Here is a 20,656-nt window from a genome sequence, read left to right on the forward strand (position 1 = left end):
GTGAAACAGAAGAATGACAGTAGCCTAAGTTTTAAATCAACCCTTCAAATTAAGCACCAATATAGATCTTACATACTAGACAGCAATAATTATAAATGAACAAGAAGGGCTTTTGTGTGAGGGGAGTGAATACTATGTGGTTTTGTGTTATATTTACAACTCATACACACTTTGAGCTATTTAAAACTAACCATCCAATGCATTCTAATACAGTGGATTTCAACCTGTGGTCCATGGACCCCTAGATGACTCTGATGAATCAAAAGTATGTGAATACCCACACTTACAATACAAAGGGGTCTGCACCTCTATTTGAAATTTCAAAAGGAGTCCATTCCTCCATTTGAAATGTTTTAGGGGTCCACAAATGAAAAAAGGTTGAAAACCACTGTTGTAATAAATGGATACTTGTCCGTATACATGGAAGTGTGCACTGCACTGCATACTTGGATGTAGGGCAAGTTGCAAAGTGCCCACAGTTGACAAACAATTCTTCTGTGCTCAGGGACATCTAATCCTGGTCCTGCCACTTTGATTTCCTGTAGGTATAATTCATTAACATAGAAGGATGAAAGTCCAACACAACCACAAATTCTAAATCATCCACCCAGTGATTTAATCAGCCTGCAGAGACAGGACCAGACTCTGAGACATTATTCATACAGTAAAAATGCCGCTTTTCAGCATTCAGTGTTGTTTTCAAACAAAGTTCAGAGTTCAGGTTGTTAGTTTAGCAAGCTGATCTCAGGAGGCTCCAGTTTAAAGATGCTCATGTTCTTGCTGTGTATTCTCAGCAGGACTACTTTCATCTCAGTGTGTCACCCATGGTTGTGTCATCTATATTGGGCCCATTTGCATTAAAGTGATCAGTCACCGGTGATGTGGACTTTATTTTGTTGCTCTTGTTTTATTTTTTAAATTATTTTCCTTTCTTCATTAAACCTTTTTCTTCAGTGGATCTTTTTTCCTCCAAACTAGGAATCCTCTGAACACCAAGTACTGGGGGTGGAAGTTGGAGAAGAGGATTTATTTATTCATATATTTCTATATTTTGGCTTCAGAGAGATTTTAAAGTCATTTCATTGTTCTGTTTTTACCAAAAAGTGACCCCAAAATAGTTTAAATTATCAGATAAATATTGAGGAGGTCAAGATCCAAAGAGGGGGAAAATTGAAAGAATAACAAAAGACAGAAGAAATATTAATGACAAAAAATAAAGCAACCTGAAGTTTAGTTTGCACAGTAAAGTGATTTGTAAAAAAGGAGAAGTAAATTATTGTTGTTTTTTAAGTTGTGGACCTCCTCCCTCCTTTTTGGGTTAATTTCTGTCTCTTTTATGTTATTTTATACCACCCTCACATCAATCCTTATGCCAAAAGCAAGCCATTTTTCTACATATAGAATAACTGTTTTGAAATAGAATATGTGTGTGTGTGTGTGTGTGTGTGTATATTCTATTTCAATATCATTATTTACTTCAAAACTGTAAATAGGAAATATAAGCATCACTGTATGTATATACATGTGAGAGCACTGTCTATTATTAATGTTGGCTGAAACTTCCTGTTATAAGACAGGAACTGTTTTCAGCTGCTTATAACTTTGCAAAACTCTAAGTGTTTGGGTTGAAATTTTCCATGCTGGGCGTGTGCCTCAGGGTGAATATTTTTGGAAAATATGTTAAACATATGGAAGAGAGGTAAAGAGGGGTGCACACATGTATGTATGTATATGTTTCCACAAACACAAATAGATATGCACACTAAGCTTTAGTTTACTGTGTTGGATATGTTGAAGGTTACTTCATTCATGCTAAAGATGTATTCATGTAAGAATAAATCAGAGCACGTGGATATTTAAAAACATGGTATGGTAGAATTATAAGTGGGTCCTTTGCCCACTTACACTAGCTGAGCATCTGGACCATTATCACTTTCATTTAAGCAATGGAGAATCTGGCCCATTAGGTAAAAGCTAACTGAAGTGAAATACCCTTCCAGTTGAGTTTTGCCCTTGTCTTTCCGGAACCAGGATTCCATCTCTGATGGAGACATTTTATGGCAACCTTCTGGGTTTAACCTTTAACACATGCATGCCATTTCCATTACAAATAAAGAAAACAGAAACCTTAAAGATATTGTTTATGCCATAAGATCACATTTTAAAAAGTTTATCAGGGCACATGTGGTAAAGTACTAATAAGACACCTTTGAAATCTCTGGCAAAATGCATAGCATGATCAAATTCCAGTTAGGTCATTTCCAGAGAATGTGCAGTAAGCAGATGTACAGCAGAGGGTTTATTTTTTTGCAGAAGGTACTTGCATTCAGAATTTGCTGTGCTCAGAATAAGAGACAACATGTTCATCTGTGTGTTCAGCTTTCAGAAAAGACTGCTCTGTCTGTTCAGACATGGGCACTGTATAGCACAGACAGGAAATATGCCAGACTGACTCTGCAGGAGGCGGCTTAGAACACGTGCAGAAAGGAACAAGAAACTGCTTAATGATTAATCACTGTCAACCTTTGTTCCCCTTAAAGACTTGATTGTTGGACAAGGCTTGTAATGAGGCACTGTTTCTGTGTGTCTGTTGCTATGAGATTGTGAGAGTGCTGAATCTGGTCTTCAACCATCTAAGATGTACCTCTCTCTAAGTTTAATGAACTAGAGTGAAAATACTGTTATAACAGCGCCTGCTAGTGGCTATAGTCCTTCCGCATTTCAGATATATACCTGCTTGCCTAGGTTTATGGCAAGATTATGAGGGAAAAATCATTGAAGGCTAAAATGTGGCATACAGGGTTTCTAAGTAAGTTGTCTGTAAACTTCAGCCAACAAAGTGTTTAACTTTTACATCATATACTACACAAAATGAGCATCAGTTGAATTCTTTTTTCTTGTCTGTAATTTGAAAGTGATTAAGACAAAGCTTTGCTTATTGGACATGCTTCGACAACTGAACTAGATATTACTTCTAAAATAACTGGGGGGGGTTTTATAGGCTATTTTATGTATCCATAAGGATAAAGAATGATTCTGAAGATTCAACAAGATGAAATGATTGAGGAATCAAGTAATAACATCTATTCAAAAACTTTTGTCAGTTTTCCTCTCCCTGTCCTCAGAGGAATCCCAAAAAAAAGGCTTGATCTTCAGTTGGTCTGAAGAAGATAAATACATAGAGAAAAAGAGAGGTTCGGTCTTTAGGGTGCTTACCTGCGGCTCTGTACATACAAGTTCAAGTCCCTTTTCTGTCACAGACTTTGTGGGGAAGACAAATAGGGCCAGGTTTCTTTCAGAGGGAGAGGAGTACTTCAGAAAATCTTGTTAGGTACTCTCTGTCTTCAGGCAACTCAAGATGCATCTCTCTTCTTAAAGCTGTTTTACTTTGCATGAATAATACATACATATTGCAGCAGAGATTTGCACTGAGGTCTACCACTTTTATGGGAGTGTCCTAACATCAGGTTAGGCTCATATTCCATCTGCGTTCATCTGGAGACTATCTTTTCAAATTTTGCACTCATTGGATCGATTCATCTAGATTTGTGCTTTGAGCCACATTTCTTGGTTGTGGTTGGTCAGACACTGTGACTACACAGCATTTGTTTTCTTTTCTCTTACTGGATGAGAGCACAAGCATTTCTGGCAGTCAGTTCTAGTTTCCATGAACCCTTGCGCACAGGTCTTTGAAACACCATTTCCACTAACATTTTTAACCAGATCAGCAGTTCAGATGTTCACTGAAGGCAAACACAGAAGTGGGGCCCATGTGGCTGACAACTTCCTGAAGGCATTTAAAAAAATTATTGCAGGAATTATTTGCATTGTTCAGCTACCTTTCCTTCAGGAAGGCTGACATCAGTAGTTGGTCTTGTAGTCTAGCAGTTTTCACTTCTTCCCAATGCTGGGACAAATTTTGACCCTAATCCTGGGTTTATCCAGTACACAGCTGCATGGTTGTAGTTTTAGAAAAGCCTAACAGACTACTCACATGCAGGAAATGGCCTTGTAAGAGCATCTTCATGTAGATTTTAATCCACTATATTTTTTGGCCATGTCTACACTACAGAGTTTGACTATCATAGCTATATTGTCTAAGAGTTTGAAAAAAAAATCATAATCTCAACCTCACATAGATGAATTGGCAAGGCCCCCATGGTATGGCCCCTATATGTGACTATACAGCAGCTGTGACCTTACCTCTGACACAAGGTCAGGCTAGATCAACACTTGAAAGCAAGACCTCCAGGGAAAGTCATGGGGGTTGTAGAACGCAGAGTTAGTACTTCCCCAGACTCTCGTTGTGCTACTAGTAAATGAAAGGCTCAGAATGGTACTTGGAGGTGCTTTGCTATTAAACGAACCTTATCTGAATGAGAGGGAGGCCAATGTTTAGGTTCCTGAAGATACATGAACAAGGGCAACTATCTTGAGCTGGGCCTGTAGGGTCCAGCCCAAGAGACTTTACAGAAACCTAAAGTATTTTTCAAACAAGTTTGACCACATATTAGATAGAAATCTATGTTGTAGAACTTAATCACCATACCCTGCCCCGCTGCCATGAATAGCCTGCTATGCAAATTATCATAGCATCATAGAAAATAAGGTTAAACTGAAACAAGCTGCTTCTGTGAACAAACTATACAGATTTAGTTACCAGACAAACACAGTTACGTAGCTTCTCCCCTGGAAAGCACAGTTACGTAGCTTCTCCCCTGGAAAGTTAGTGGTTGTCATCCACCAGACATCAGCATTTACACAGATTTTTGTGAATAAGTCTTGATTTTTTACTTTAATTCTTTGTTTTTCTAAGCCAGAACTCATGTGAGAGAAGAGTGAATGTTAGAGCTGACACTTCAGGCCTGGCACCAAAAACATAAAGCACTTGAGAAAGACAGAAAAGAAAGTCTGTGTCTTTTGACAGAAAATCTTGAAGAACCAGAAACCTATCCTTTCACAAAGATAGTAACTCCCCTGTGGAAGAATGTGTCTGAGGGAGCAATGGTTTAGCAGAAATCAAGTTTTCTCTCACAAAAAATATTCATCAACTTCACTGTGTTTCAGGGACAAAGAGGTTAAAAGTCTGTGCCTATTTTCTAATATTCATAAACAGTCTCTGAATCATGTGTCCAGAAGTGAAACTTCCCAAAATTCTTTTAGGGGGTTTGAATAGGCAGAGATACAGAGAGAGAATGAGGGCGTAGCCTGTCACTCTTCCTCGTTTTAGGGAGCGAGGGCTGTGTATACATGTATTAAGTCGACTTAAAATAAGGTGACTTAACTAAGTCGACTTAAGTCACGTCAGAGCATACACACATACAGCTCCTTGACATGGTGGCAGCCATCTTGTGAGCTAAGGTGACCTAACTAATGTGACTCAAGATAATATGCCTTGGAGGTGTATTTTCTTGTACCACATTTAAGTTGACTCTGCTCCACATGTGTGCATGCTCTGACAGTTAACTCGACTTTAAAAAGTTACATCGGCTTAACTGTCAGAAAGTTAGTACATGTGTATGCGCCCTAGGTTTCTATCCAGCAGTCTGTTCCATAGCTACCATTGCTGTAATACCTGAGTACTGGTTGGAAAGATTCTCTCTTCTTTCTTTCTAAGTTTCCTCATAAAAAATAAGGGGTTCCATTTCCATGAGGTCTTTCATCTCATTTTACAAGCCTAGGACAGAATCACTTAGAGGGGTGTGGAAGCAATATGCAGAGCTGCTGGAGAGCAGAAAATCTCTGGTGGTGCACTCAAAGAATTGTCCAGCCAGAAGAAGTGTTTGATTCTGAGGAAAGCAGGGCAAGCCTCCCTGTCCTTAATGTGAAATGGTGGCTTAAGTCACTATGAAGCCTCTAGGGGAGAATTAGAGAGCAGCAACAATAATACTTCATATCTACAATATTTACATATTGGCAACTCCCTCTCAAGTCAATAGCAGTTGCAGGTGCTCAAGATCTCTGAAAATCAGGATGCTTATTTAGGTACCTAACTTTACATATGCATATTTAAAATTTGCCCGAGTGACAAAGAGGCCAGTGGCAGCCTTTTATCTTAGTGAACTTATACCAGCTTCCCCCACTTAGACCATTATCTGACGATGGTACTAGCCTGCTTTGCTCTACAAGTTGTACTGTGCCCATTGGCCAACTCTGTCTTACGTACCAAGTTGATCATATCAGCCTCCTGATGGCCCAGTATGGCCGAAGTTAAATAAAGCTTTGACTGAAAGATGTTTCAGAGAGGGTAAATAACCTGTAATTCAGACTTGGTTAGTAACTAATGAGTTTATAAAGCCCCAACAGTGACATATAATATTTAACCATGAAGTACGCCATGGAACTAGAAGAAGCTTTTGGTATCTCTGCTGGATCCAAAACGAAGTAGTGACAAGCAGCTGCCACTCCAGCTTTTAATCTTCATAATACAGTCAGTAACTTGTGCCTCAACCATAGCTCAAACAAACACAAAATCCAGATCAGAGATCTGTATCCAGCCCTGCGATTGGATAAACTGTTACAATGCATTCTAACATAGGCACTGATTCTTATTTACATTAAAACAGCTTTACATCACTGTGATCATGTCTACACGAGATGTTTACAGCAGAGTCAAGGGATTAATTGGACCTGTAGGTGTGCCCTGTAGCAGGGTAAAGTGTTCTTAAAGGGGCGATAAGAATTTTATGCCTCCTTTAAATCTCTTTTGTGTGCTACAGCAGCATAAGGTCCTTATGTAAATGAAAACAAACCCTTAATGCATTGTTATAAGTAAACAGTGTTGTTTCTTATTGATCCGCATCATAATTCCTAGATATATTTAAAGCTGCCAGTACTGGGTGAACTGGCTAGCCTGAGACTCATACAAGGTAGAGGAATGTCCTGTCCCATCTGCTGAAAACATTTCAACTCCAGTATGATGTTAAGCACAGCCCTGTGGTAGAGGGCACGGTGTCCCAGGAGGCACTCCCTCAGAGGCTTTGTGCCTGAGGTAAAAATGCCTCTGGTAGCCCGAAGTAAGGGAAGTCTTAGGACTAGCTCTGTAGTACTCATTCAGGATCACAGGATTATGGCAAAGTAGGGCTGAAGAAACTTCATGAGGTCATCTAGTGACCAGCTGCTGCTTAGGGCAGGCTCAACCTTGACCAAACCATCTCAGACAAGTGTCTGTCCAACCTATTCTTGAAGATTTGCAGGGGCAAAAATTCCACACCTCCTCTAAATAGCCTCTTCAGTGGAAGTTGTGGAATAGCCATCCCTGGAAATAAACCATCCTCATGGTCAGAAAGCTTTTCCTAATCGCCAGCATAAATGTCTTCCTGCAGTTTGAAGCCATCGCTCCTAATGCTTTCCCCTCCAGCCACAGAGAATAGTCTATCTCCATCCTCTGTTATCAACCTTCAGAGATTTGAAGACTGTTATCAGATACCTCCTCAGTCTTCTCTTCTCCAAACTAAATAATCCTAGCTTGTTTAGCCTCTCATTTACCCTCAATATAATCCTTTGCTATGGAGAATAGATTTGTCTGTAGCAAGTAATTTATTTAGGGCTTGATTGGAAGTTGGACCTTGCATCTTGCATCTGAGTTGAGGCAGATAACTCATACCATCCCTGTATGGGTGACACATACTGTCTGGTGTGACTAAGATTTGAATTTGGCCCAGTATATTTTGGTATCTAGTTATAAAGAAAAAAATTCCAGTAAAACATTGTGGACATTATCTGTTTAACAATAAATAATGCTTGCAGGGCCAAGTTCTCTTCTCAAGGACATCAGTATAAATCCAAAGGAAAAGCAGGCAGAATTTGTGTCACCATATATTTAGGTTAAAAATCATATTAGGGTTAAAAATCAGTTCTGGGCACCGCACTTCAAGAAGGATATGGAAAAACTTGAGAAGGTCCAGAAAAGAGCCATCCGTATGATCAGAGACTTGCAAGACAAGCCATGCGAGGAAAGGCTGAGGGAACTGGGCCTCTTTAGCCTAAAAAAGGTTGAGAGGGGACTTGATAGCAGCTTACTGCTATATCAGAGGAGTGCATCAGGAGCTCGGTGAACAAGGGTTCACAAGGGTACCCACCTCTGGGGAAGACCAGGACCAATGGATACAAAATCCTGGAAGGCCTCTTCAGTCTTGATACCAGGAAAAACTCCTTCACATTCAGTGTGTCCAGAATGTGGAGTAAACTCCCTCCAGAGGTGGTGCAGTCACGTACCCTGGAGGTTTTCAAGAGGAGACTGGACAGTCACCTCTTGGGGGTCACCTAACCCCAGTTGTCTTCCTGCCTAGATCAGGGGGACTGGACCCGATGATCTGCAAGGTCCCTTCCAGACCCAAACAATCTATGAATCTATGAATATTTTGATTAATACCGTCTGATTTAACTTTAACCTATTTTACATGGGTGTCATTCAGTTGGCTCCTGATGTGGAATGATGTACGTGAGAGGAGAATTGGGTCCAACAGAACCAGATCTGTAAGGGTTGCTGGTACTCACCCCCTTCACGAATTGTGGTTTATTAGGAAAGTGTTCTTCCTTCTCTCACCATCGTAACCCTACAAGCAATAACACCTAATAAATTCATTTCAGGACAGCAAAGAGGACACCAAATGCTGAAAATTAAAGTGGTAAAATCGCATGATTTACATAGTTCTTTCAGTGCCTTTTTGCCAAACAGCTAGTGGTTTGTTGTGCCAACTGCTGTTATAAACAGGCTTTTTTCTTTAATTATTTAATAGGCATCGTGGTTGTGTCTAGACAAGCGTGCATGTGCATTTCCCCGGGAACATAGTTGTGCCACTACTACTTGCCCCTGAGGAATGCCTCTGTGCTCATGACAAATTGTCCTGGGTGAGGTAGGGAAGGCTGGGGGCAGCACCTGGGCTGGCCCCAGGAGCCTTACCTGGGGGCCTCCAGCAGCAGCGATGCGAGCACATGGAGCTTGGCCAGCAGCCGGAGTCTGGCTCTGGCCAGCCAGGCTCCAGTTTTGGGTGGCCTACGCTGCCACCGTTGTATGATGCCCCTTTTTATTTTTTTGGCTCGGGTTTTTTTGACACTGGGACATTGTCTTCAAATTAGCAGTGTGGCAAACTACTACTTGTGTAGTGCATGTAGTTTGCGGTGCAGCAGGCATGTCTGTGGCACTGCAAACCAGACATGCATTCTCGTGGGGACGTGCCCCATGAATGGAAACTGTCTAGCTTATCTGAAAATAAAAACCACAATGAAATGGGCAGCTGTAGGAGAAAAGGTTTAGTTGTTGTTCTAGTTATATTCTTTTTTACCCTGGACCTGAAAAGCATGAGTTCAGGGAGTGTGCATTATCTGTGCAAAGACAAAACAGATGAATTCTATTAAAGGATGTAGCATGTGGGCTGGCTTTAAGCAAGAGTGCCATTTGAATGTAGACTCAACGCCAATTTATTGTAACATATTTTTCCTTTCAAAATATTTGAAGAAGGACAAAAGTTTGCACAACATCTTGGCAGGCTGGGCTGTGGAAAGGAGGTATTTTGTATCTCACAGCTAACATAAGGGCTGAAAAATGTGGCAGTGGCTGAGCCATTCTTGATTCTTTCTTGAAATGAAAGATATAATTGTGTAAATGTCCATTAAACTTTCAGGGGTGGAACTGTAGCACTGCCCTGGGGGCTGCAGGTGGCTCCAAATGAAGGACGCATTTTTTATTTCATACTTAGACTGTCTCATGCTTTATCTATTTGGCTTACATGCGGCTTAACTGTACTTATATGGCTCCCTTCTAAAAGCTACAGAATTATTTTAAAACAATTGCTTTATTTCTGCCATTTCAGGCTGTAGAAGAAATAGCAGGATTTTTTTTTTTTTTTTTTTTTGTGGGGGAGAGAGTTTAATCTGTGTCAGGAATGTACATTTAGTTTCTAAGGCAAAGAGGTCCAGTGGATGACTTGCAAGTGAGCTCTGTAGTCCAGGTTTGCCATCTGTCTCTAGCACTCACAAGCTTCTCCTGTAGGTCAAGTTTAATTATTTCTGAAGAATGTAGCTATCTTGAAAGGTCATGGTTTTGGAAGGAGAAGTGGTCCTTTGAATCTCTAAGATCAGTGCAGTGGACAAAACCCTGAAACTGGATTCTATTTGTGGGGAGCCAGCGCAAAAGTGGGTGATGTGTTCATGGAGGGTTTTGCTGTGAAACAGATGGGCTGTTGAATATTGTATTATTTGGAGCTTCTCCAGGTTGTATGTCTTTGTTCCTATAATGAGGTGTGACAGTGGAGGCTAGAGGTCAGGAAAGTGTTGTTCCCGTAACTTTGGCAAATTCCCCAGTAGCTCTTGTCTGATTTATATTATGCATCTGTTGAGTACATGACTCTGGCGTGTTCCATTATAGAATAAAGACCGCTGTGTGCTAACGTGGGGACTCATTTATCATATTCTTTAGTCTGGCGAACAAGCAGAGGGCAACATGTTGCTCAGCGTGTTGTCTAATGTTTATAATAAGAAAATAAACTAGACGCCCCCAGTAAATGAGCTTCTACTTTCTCAGAGATTTCTTTGAAGTCTCCCAAGCTGTCACTGTGACATCCCTTCCTTGAGAAACCAGTGTGAGAGGAGAAGAAAGACCTGGAGTTTGTTCCTTGTTGGGTAGAGACCAAGCAGTATCCCCGCCTCCCATCACAATATAGTTTCAAAGCTGTCCATTTCTATTGCCAGGGAAGACCCATCCTTCCCTTCTCCCACCATATTTGCCTCTTATTCCACCTTGAAGGCTGCTCTTTTAGTGCAGCTCTTTTATGTCCACTACACTCTCTGAAGAGTTTGTCATAGAGCTCAGCCTGCAAGTACTTCAAGTCATGTGTAACTTCACTCATGTGAATAGGGTCTCTGAAGTCCTTCTCGGGGAAGTAGTCTGAGAATTGAGGCAGTACGCTTTCCTCAGGCACCTGGAGCCTTGGAGAATAGGCATTAGACAGACACTAGCATGACATAGTGATACCTACAATACATTTGACGTTGGCTTTGCTGAGCAAGGCCCCCTATAAAACCCAAAATGGAAATAAAACCTCTCTAGGATGTTCTGTTAGAACTGATTGATTTCATCTTCAAGAAACTTTGTAAATCCTGGAGTTTACTGAAGACACTCCAGAATTTCTGGATGTGTTTCACAGAGATTGTAGGGAACCACAAAAGAACCAGTGAAAATGCACCTGGCATTCATTACAGGGGGAAGTAATAACTAACCTCTGTTGTATTTTCTAACAAGGTGGCCAATAGCTATCAGTCCTAGTACTGAATGGGTGCATCTACATATGCATATTACGGCAAAGCAATAAAATCTGGCACCTATCGCACCATAGTTTATTGCTTCCAGGGACCACATTTACACATCAGCCCTGGACCACAGCACATCAAGCCAGATCGGAGCAGCCCCAGCTGGCAGTGGGTCCAGGGGGGCAGCCTGGGCTGGGCTGTCCTGACCCAGCTTAATATGCTGCGGAGGGGCTGGCTGGGGCACAAAGGTGTTTCAGTGCAAAGCTAGCCAGCAGGCAGCCCCCACACAGAAGCACCCTCATGCCCCAGCCAGTCCAGTCAGCATCTACACATGTACGCTGCACACAGAAAATCTTTGCAGCAGGATAGTACTTGTATTTACAAGTACTAATCTGTGCAGAGTTTATTAGTTTCCTGCAGACTAATACTTTTACTGTGGAGCTAATTAGGCAACCAGGTAAATGTCTCATGTAGACGTGCCCAGTCTCTATATAATACTTGCTGTAAAATTTCTGGTACAGCTCAGTTATTCCTTTAAGTTTCCACAACATGCTGCTAATTTCCCTGAGTAAAAATGATTACTGCTTCTTCTTAGTTCCACTTATTTCATTTTTATTCCTTTTATCATTCACAAGTTGCTATTTCTTTTTCAGGATCAACACTCTGTGGTAGGCCAAGGTGCCGGCCCCAGTCCAAGTTCCAGTGCTTGTTCAAATCCAAACACTGGAAGTGGTTACATGAACTCATCCCAGCAATCAATGTTGAATCAGCAACTGATGGAAAAGAAACAGGTTTTGCAGAGGCAGATGATGGAGCAAAAGCAGCTCCTCCTACAGCAACAGATGTTGGCAGAACCGGTAAATTTTCTTTCTCATTCCTTTCTATATGAAAACAATTTTCATAAAAACAATAAAAAATGGAGATGGGAAAGACCTGTCACGCGATCTCAGCCAACCACTGAACATTTGGGGTTGTTCCTTCAGTTATATTCCTGAGTGCTTTGTTCAGCCCATTTTGAGTGACTTGAGCATATACGCTTCCATGACTTAATTTGGGAAACAGTCTAACAGATCCCACCATTAGGAGATTGTCCCTGATATTGAGTTTGAGTTCCCTTTTCCTCAATTTCATCTTTTACCTTGAGTTATATCTCCAACTAGGAAAGTACCTATTTAATTTTACAGTTTTACAGGCTTAATTTTGAGCATGCGAGAATTTACGGTGATTCTGATTCTGACATTTACGGAAGGGATATCCATGCTAGTTCTTCTCTACTCTTGAGCCTACCCTCAAAAATAACCCTGCAAACCAATGCCCACTCCTTGTGCTGCAGACCTAGAAGTGAAGCAGCGAGGATGTTCTGGGGATGCCCACCCCACTGCTGCTCTCAACCGCACCAGAGACAGAAATCTTGAGAGTGGTCCAGGGGTCCCTTTAGACTGGTTTCCCTGTCTGAGATCTGTGTTTGGAACTTAGGACAGAAGCAGATAGGTACGGCTTATTGCGGGGTGAGAGGAAGGAAAGTCAGGAAGAGCAGTGTGGAAAAGCATGTCTGGTCCCTAACGGGGGGGTATAGGTTAGGTTTCTGTTCACTTTCAGACTGGTTTGCCAGAGCAGAGTAGTATAAAGCCATTTAGTGTCAATGAAAATCAGGTCTATTGATTTCAGAACCAGGTGTTTAATGATAACCATGCACTCAAATACTTTGCTGGAGCAGATGCTGTGCAGATCTTCGGGCCATTCAGAAAGCCTCTCCTGCTGCTCCTGTTCACATTCTTTCTGATACTTGCTGCTGTTTATTATCTCTCCCCTTTGCACAGCGGATGGGACAACAGAAATCAGACTCTTCTTCCTGAGAAGTACTCCAGTTAGAGCTGGGGCATATTTTTTTAGCATTTTTTTTTTTACCACAAGAAAAACACATTTTCAATACCAAAAGACAAAAATGAAATTCCTTTGGGTTTGCCCAAGATTTTTTTCCTCAAAAATTTAAACTAGTCAAAATGGTTCATTTTGACCTTTTCAATACAAAACATTTAACTTTTTATTTAGAAATGTTCTATTTTAAGATACATTCTTATTTGCTTTATTCGAAATGGAACATTTTGTTCAAATTGTACTATTTCTTTGACGTGTTGGTTTTCTAATTTTTTTTAAATTGCTAATGATCTCCCCCAAATGTTATTTTTTAAGTTTTCCAAATTGTAAGCAAACCAAAAAATCAGTTAATTGCACAGTTCTAATTGAAAATAAAAATAAACTGAAGTTAAAGACAAATTAAACAGAGTGAGAACTCTTTTAATCAGCTTGCATTTGTTTCTAAGTTACTATTTTTAACATAATCTCAGGTAAAGTGTATGTTAATTATTGAAAAACTAGACTTTTATGAGAGCTAAATGGTTCCTTTCTTCTTAATGGTTCAGGCTGAGTGGTAATTTAAAATGAGCCTGATAAACCTTAATTAGGCTACCCATTTCCAATGGGAAATAGGGAAATGTCTAAATACTGCAAGAAACAACATTTTCGTGCTGTTTCTGACCAGGCCTGGAAGCAGAATGACCACATTTCTCACAAGGAAACCTCCTTGTGTGAGATTAGAAGAAGAAGGGATCAGGATAGCTCTGATCATCTTCAGATTAATATTCAGGGCCCAATTCTCTCTAATGCTGAAATCATACCACAATTCTGGCAGTTTTAAGATGTGCTCATAACTGCTTGCCACCTTCCTCACTCAGCTGCCCCCCCTCTAGGGCCCACCTTACCCCAAACCCCTCCAGAAATGGAGAGCGTTTGGACCAATTTCGCCTGTCAGTTCACAGCGAAAGCAAGCTGGAGACTAGCAGAGCTGTTTGGACATGGATGTGTTCAGCACCCCTCCCTAACAGATGCTGGGAATCTTCAAGGACCACCCAAGCACAGGCCCCGTGAACCTTCAGACCAAGTGGCGTGCAGTCGTGGTGGTTAGGATTGCCGATCTGAGCAGATTCCTCCTCTGTGAGGTTAAAGGCATTTTGACAACTTAGGGAAAGCATCACAATTGAGCTTCTGGTTTTTGGCATGTATATGTTGGGGGCAGGGGGAAGGAGGTGATACTTAAAGCTTTTCAAAAAGGGAGCATTTAACTAAGGGGCCCAGGTTTTGAGACTTATTTTCCAAGCATTTTTTTTTTGGCAGAGGATGCTCCTAATTTGCCTACTTCAGATCAGAGGCCCACAGTCTTCTCAAGTGTGATACACAAGTACATGGTGTAGTACATCGCAGAAGAAGTGGGAATCCAGGAGATACGGGACAGTGAACACACTTCTGGGGAAAACTGCATGTTAATCAATAGTCCTGGTTTAGCAATGAATTATTAGGCTTATTAAGCTTTGTCTTCTTAATAAGAAAGAAAGACCTGGTCCTTACTCAAACCTGCTAAACATTGACAGTCACCTGCCTCAGAGGAGTCAGAGCTTTTGAGTTTAAGAGTAACACACTGGAAACATAAATTCTTGATATTAACCTTCAGGAGGAGTATTAGAGGCTGATCCATCAGCATTACAGTAAATGGAGTTTTACCACTGACGTTAAGGAGAGGTGGATCCAGGCCTCAGTGAGGATTGTGTGACTTCAGTTGCTGACACCGACCAGTTTTGGAATTGAGTACCTGAACTTGGTACACCTTTCTGCTCCCTCCTTCACAGAAATGGGCAATCAGATCAGCACAAAATCCTTCCCTCAGCCTGAGATTGGGCTTATTCATCCCCCAAGGTCACTTTCCTGCTGTCCACGTGCTTGCATCCCTTCTTATAGGCAGGGAGAGACAGACTCAGTCTAAACGCTGGCTGCACAAGGTACAGCCAGAAGTGAAGAGAGGAGCGGTCAGGGCAGAAGGAGGGTGGATGGGGCTAACCCTGAGAACAAAGCGGGCTGAAGGCAAGTCTTAACTTTAGTCTATAAACCTTTGTTTCTCTTGGGTTTTTGTCTGTTTCAAAAAGATTATAATTATTTTGAGTCATCGTTTCCAAAGGCCTCAGTTGGAAGATAGACCCGATAGCTTTAGACACTGCAAACTCACACTCCCGCCACAGGGAGCGTGAAATCTCACATTGTTCCCTGAGGCAAATGTTATTATTACACAGCACACGATTTAAGCAGCAGAGGTCTGTAAGCAGTTTTCTCAGTTAAAAGAAAAAACCAGCCAAGAGGCACAAGGATGTAAGTAAGAACAAGGTTACGGCCTTTTCACAGGGGGTTCTTGTCATACACATGCATGCAATCTAGGTACAACAGGCAACATAACAGGTAGTAGTTGAAACATTCAGGCAAATGAAAGGCAACAATGAGGCAGTTCTGGTTAGTGTGTAAAATAGTCACCGCACAGTTTGCACGTAGGATGCACACTGCCTAGTGCACATCAGATTTTTTGGAGGCCCCACAGCTGAGGGGAGTTCTGGGGGAAGGTGTGAAGCGGGACAATGTAATGTCTTCTTGGATGTATACAGAGAAGTTCCTCTCACATAAAAAGGGGGTGTTTTGTGAAAAGTGCTTTTCAACAATGGGTCAAGATCCCCAACAGTTACCAAGTGGGCATACTGAAGTTAACCACATTTTACTTGGGCAAATTAAGCTGAAGCCAAATTATTTAGGAATTATTGGCACAAAAATGATGAAAAACAAATTGCTAGATTTTAAGGCCCTGATCTAGCTCACGGTGACTTTAAGCAGGAGGAGGAGGCAGAATGAACATGACTCAAGCACACTGAAATAATGGAAATCCCACACACTTCAGTAAACAATGTCCCTGAGGAGCAATTGCTACACTCGGCTTAAAACTACCACTGTGGACAGGATGGGGGAAAGTGGGGATTTGGCAGGATAACATATGAAGAAAACAAATTAATACATTTTTTATTTCTGATCTAATCCTGTAGGAGAAAATCAATGCACAAGACCAATTAAACAGACACTTGACAAGACCACCACCAGATTATAAAGACCAAAGAAGAAATGTGGTCAACATGCAACAGGCCAACCAGTATTCTGGTAAGTGGGGCTTAATGGAAAAGAAAGCCACAGTGAGGAAGTTTAGCCAAGATGGCCCTGAAGGCCTGACGGTAAAGGCCTGATTTTTGGGATAGGAACAGATGTTCCTTTTGTCCCTGGACAAGGTGCATCTGTGTTTGTCCTAGAACAGAAATATCACAGGATTGGCACATGCGGTACCCTTCTGATCAGGGCTTAGTGAGGAGCTGAATGGTGTTGATTGAATAACGTACTCCTAGGATAACAGCTGAGACAGATTTTGCAATGTCCCAGGATAAACTGTTTGTACTTCTCATCACATGAAACCTTTTGAGGATTTATCCTGGAAAAATGGACGTGGATGTCTGAATGATTGCACTTTGCCTTAGGATAAAATGGTTTATCCCAGGATAAATGTGAAGTCTCTTTGTAGCCAGAGCGTTACTGTTTATTTCAGTGCAAAAACAAGCACAAAGCAGAGAAAAGATGCTTACATTCTGTTCTGATAGCATTGTGTTCCCATTTTGCACTGCTGTACGTTCCTGTGCCAGGGTCCTGTGCAGCAGTTGGGGATGGGAACAGGATTGGAGTGGCAACTGGGGAGAAGGCAGGGATTAGAGCAATGGTTGGTGGTGGGGAGAGGATCAAAGCAGCAATCAGGGAGGGAGCAGGTGTCAGGAGTTAGTGCTGACTCATGGGGGGTTGGCCCCATGGGAGCTGTGGGGGTAGGTGCCACCAAATTCAGTGTTGCCACATCCCAGTGGCAACTGGATGCAGTGGATCTGGGTGACAATGGTGGCTGATTATTAGAGTGACACTATCTCATACTGTGGACTTAACTTGTGGCATACTTGTCATAAAGGTTAGCCACCACCAGCCCAGACAGAATAGTATCTGATTTGCTGTGTTAAAATGGTATCAGGAAAAGCAGCAACTTTGGTAAACTCTTGCAATTTGTTTTGAAATCCTGAGATGGTTGGTGTATTTCTGGAGTCAAGTGATTAACCAAAACAGTCAACTTTTTTTTAACAAAAAAACGTTTGTAAGTTTTATAGTTGTAGAAAAATTTTGAAATACAACCAAAAACACCCTAAAAAGATACAATCCAGGAGGCAGCTAAAAAAACCAAATATTTTATGTCTCTTTTTATGTAAACCTTCTAAAATGTATAACAAACTCATGGTGCTTTGGTGCCTGACTTCTAATTTTTTAACATTTGGGCTTGACTATAATGATGTTCTGTCATTCAAGTCACTCTCTGTAACTGAATCAACAAAGGAAACTGCCTGCTTTTCAGAACAAACCCAGGGAGAGAGCTGTGCTCTATGCTTGGAGGGAACACACCAGATGGACTGATTAGGAAACTGTTGCATAAGGGAGCAGCAGCTGGGAATCTGTTCCCTGTTTCTGGGAATAGCTATGCTCAGGTCATGGAAGAAAGGAAAACAGCTCAAAGCAGCAAGAAGTTGAATGAAATGCCATGGGAACTATGAGAGACATCATTAAAACTTGCCTTCTGATGCGTTTTGCCTCTATAACAATAGTAATAAACTCCATGATATCAGCAGGTGAATTGAGCAATAAATGCATTTCTCACTAGCTCCAAAGCTTTTGGTGTCTAGGCACTGGATATGTTGTCAACAAAACACTGCTATGGAAGGAGTTTCTTTGCATCTGGAAGAAATTAGAATGGAAAATATTTTGGTGTAAAAATAAAAGGATAAATATAGTCATACATAAAGGGGAAACTTGGTCTTTTGGATGAGATGTAAAATTAAGATCCTGACCACTTGTGCCCTTTAAAGATCTCATGGTATTTGCACAAGAATCAGGGTGGTAGCCCTCTAGGCTGTTTAACAGTTGGCTTGTTCCACCACCGCAGGGGCTCCATCCCAGTGGTGAGTGAAGGAATTTGACAAATATACTAAGACTGCTTTACTTAAAATAATAGCAGGGTCCCACTTCTCTTCTTGCAACCTTTCATTCTTATGTAACTCCATTAATTTCAGTTGAGTTATTCCTCACTTTGGCATGAGTATGCTGAATCAGACCCCTGGTCTTTGTTGGTGTCACTGAAAAATATTACAGTCAAATGCACAGCATATGATGCATGGATTATTAGTGCAGTCAAATATGGAGCTTGATATATGACATTATAAACTTAAGGTTGATTTTTCCTTCACTTCCAGAAGTACAGTGCAGTCACAGGGTCCCCTGATAGCAGTCTGTCTTTCCTCTCATCTGTTCTGCAGTAGATCCAGCTGGATTCTCAGAGTGCCTCTCACTCCATGGGCTGCCAGTCCTGAGGAAGTTCACTTTTGTCGATTTGGGTGCAACTATATTGTGGAGTCATGTTAAGAATTAAGGACAACAGAGGGAAGGATATTTTTGTGCATAGAGAACTAAAGGAAACAGAAGAATGACACTGGTTTATTATAACCAGAAATAGTAGAATTGTTGATAATAATACGAAATAGGAATTTTTGATAAATATCACATTTACTCAACTATAAGACATTTTTTTCCCCAATCAGCATGCAGAAAAAAGTTCCTCATCTTACATTTGGAAAAAGCCACATTAAATACATTGTCTATCATTAAACTGCTGCAGTAATGAAAACCAATTCTAAAGTTGATTACATGCAGCCAACACTGAGCACGACTATAAAACATATGACCTATATAGGGTAAGCATACTGTCAGGAACCTTTTTTTTCCCTTCATGTGGCCCTTAAAAAATGGGCAGTTGCTCCCTCAGGGGGAACAAGCACTGGGGCTGGAAGCACTGCAATACCAGGTCAGCACTCAGTGAAGTCAGAGGAAGGTTTGATACCATCTCCTGGTGCCAAAAATGCTGATGGAAACTTTTTTTTGTTAAAAAAAAGGGTGGGTGTTCCCTCTGCAGGGAACTAGAAGTACTGCAATACCAGGCTGACACCCTCTCCTTGGTGCTGTGCTACATTTGATCTTAGCCAAAAGGGCCAAGATGCTGATGGGAACTTTCCACATTCTTGTTTTTAATTTTGTGTCTCAAGCCAAATTCATAGATTCATAGATTCAAAGATGTTAGGGTTGGAAGGGACCTCAGTAGAGGGTCTTTAAGACCCTGGGGTAGGGGAGAGCACCACCTCCATTCCAGATTTTGGCCACTCTAACTGTGAAGAAGCTCCTCCTAATGTCCAGTCTAAATCTGCTCTCTGCTAGCTTATGACCATTATTTCTTGTGACCCCCAGGGGCACCTTGGTGAGTAGAGCCTCACCAATTCCCTTCTGCGCCCCCCATGATGAATTTATAGGCAGCCACAAGGTCACCTCTCAACCTTCTTTTGCGGAGGCTGAAGAGGTCCAGGTGCCCTAGTCTCTCCTCATAGGGCTTGGCCTGCAAGCCCTTAATCATATGAGTGGCCCTTCTCTGGACCCTCTCCAGGTTATCCACATCCCTCTTAAAGTGTGGCACCCAAAACTGGACGCAGTACTCCAACTGGGGTCTGAGCAGCATCCGATAGAGGGGAAGTATCACTTCCTTGGTTCTGTTTGTCATGCATCTGCTGATGCATGATAAAGTGCCGTTAGTTTTGCTGATGACTTCGTCACGCTGATGAAATTAGTCAAATCAGTTCCAAATTCCATCCACTGAGCTCAGTTGTTCGGGTCCATGTGGTGTTACCACCAGCAAGAATCTTACCTCCCAGACACTTCATCTTGAGGCTTCAGATGCCCCCAAATCCATGGCAGGCATCCTACATGTAAGCCCCAAGCCCAGGGATCTTGTGGTTCGGATGCCCCTGAGTCTCGCTTCCCTTACCCAGAAGAGCAAGCTAGGGAGAAATGCCCCACCTGCATAAAATAAAGTGTGCAGCTGAGGTCTTCCCATTGGGAGGCTATAATAGACTCTCATGGAAGGGCCTGCCTACAGTGCAAAGGAGAAGTCTCCATGCTCAACTACACAAAGCCATGACAGATCAGGGAGAAGGGGATCTCCCATTCCAAGTACAGCAAAACCACCTTTCACAAAAATAAGTTAGTGAAGCCCATCTGAATAGTATATATGATAGTGCCCATTGCACTGAGTCCCCTTCGGCACTAACTCTTTTTTCAAGTCATTGTGAGCCACTACAATGAATATATTTTGATTTCCTCTTCAGTCCCACAGCTGAGCCATGCCTTTCTTTCCCATTTCTAATTATTCCTATTTCTTTACCAGCTGTCTGGCAACCATTACCAAAAAGTTCACCCAGAATCCCTCTGTCAACCCCTATCTCAGCCTGTGACATGATTAGTGTGGCCCTGTCCTCCATGTGGTAGAGCTGGACCAGGTTGTCCTGCTACTCATCTGCATATACATTTTTGGAGGATCCCAGGACTCTTGACAAGAACACCTGGTTCCAGTCATGAGTGGGGG

At 41.7% G+C, this 20,656-nt stretch overlaps 1 protein-coding gene and 1 pseudogene across 1 annotated transcript in view; one reads left to right on the forward strand and one right to left on the reverse strand.

The window, feature by feature from the left end:
• Positions 1 to 20,656, forward strand: part of MAML2 (mastermind like transcriptional coactivator 2) — a 268,490-nt gene that overhangs the window by 238,990 nt on the left and 8,844 nt on the right. The window contains exons 3-4 of the mRNA XM_090030294.1: positions 11,904 to 12,107; positions 16,164 to 16,275. Coding sequence (XP_089886420.1) covers positions 11,904 to 12,107; positions 16,164 to 16,275 — 316 coding nt within the window. The remainder of the gene's footprint in view (positions 1 to 11,903; positions 12,108 to 16,163; positions 16,276 to 20,656) is intronic.
• On the reverse strand, positions 19,015 to 19,247 carry LOC149875277 (U2 spliceosomal RNA; annotated as a pseudogene).

The sequence above is a fragment of the Crocodylus siamensis genome, chromosome 1 (assembly GCF_052110815.1).
Source record: "Crocodylus siamensis isolate JL-2025a chromosome 1, ASM5211081v1, whole genome shotgun sequence".
NCBI lineage: Eukaryota > Metazoa > Chordata > Crocodylia > Crocodylidae > Crocodylus > Crocodylus siamensis.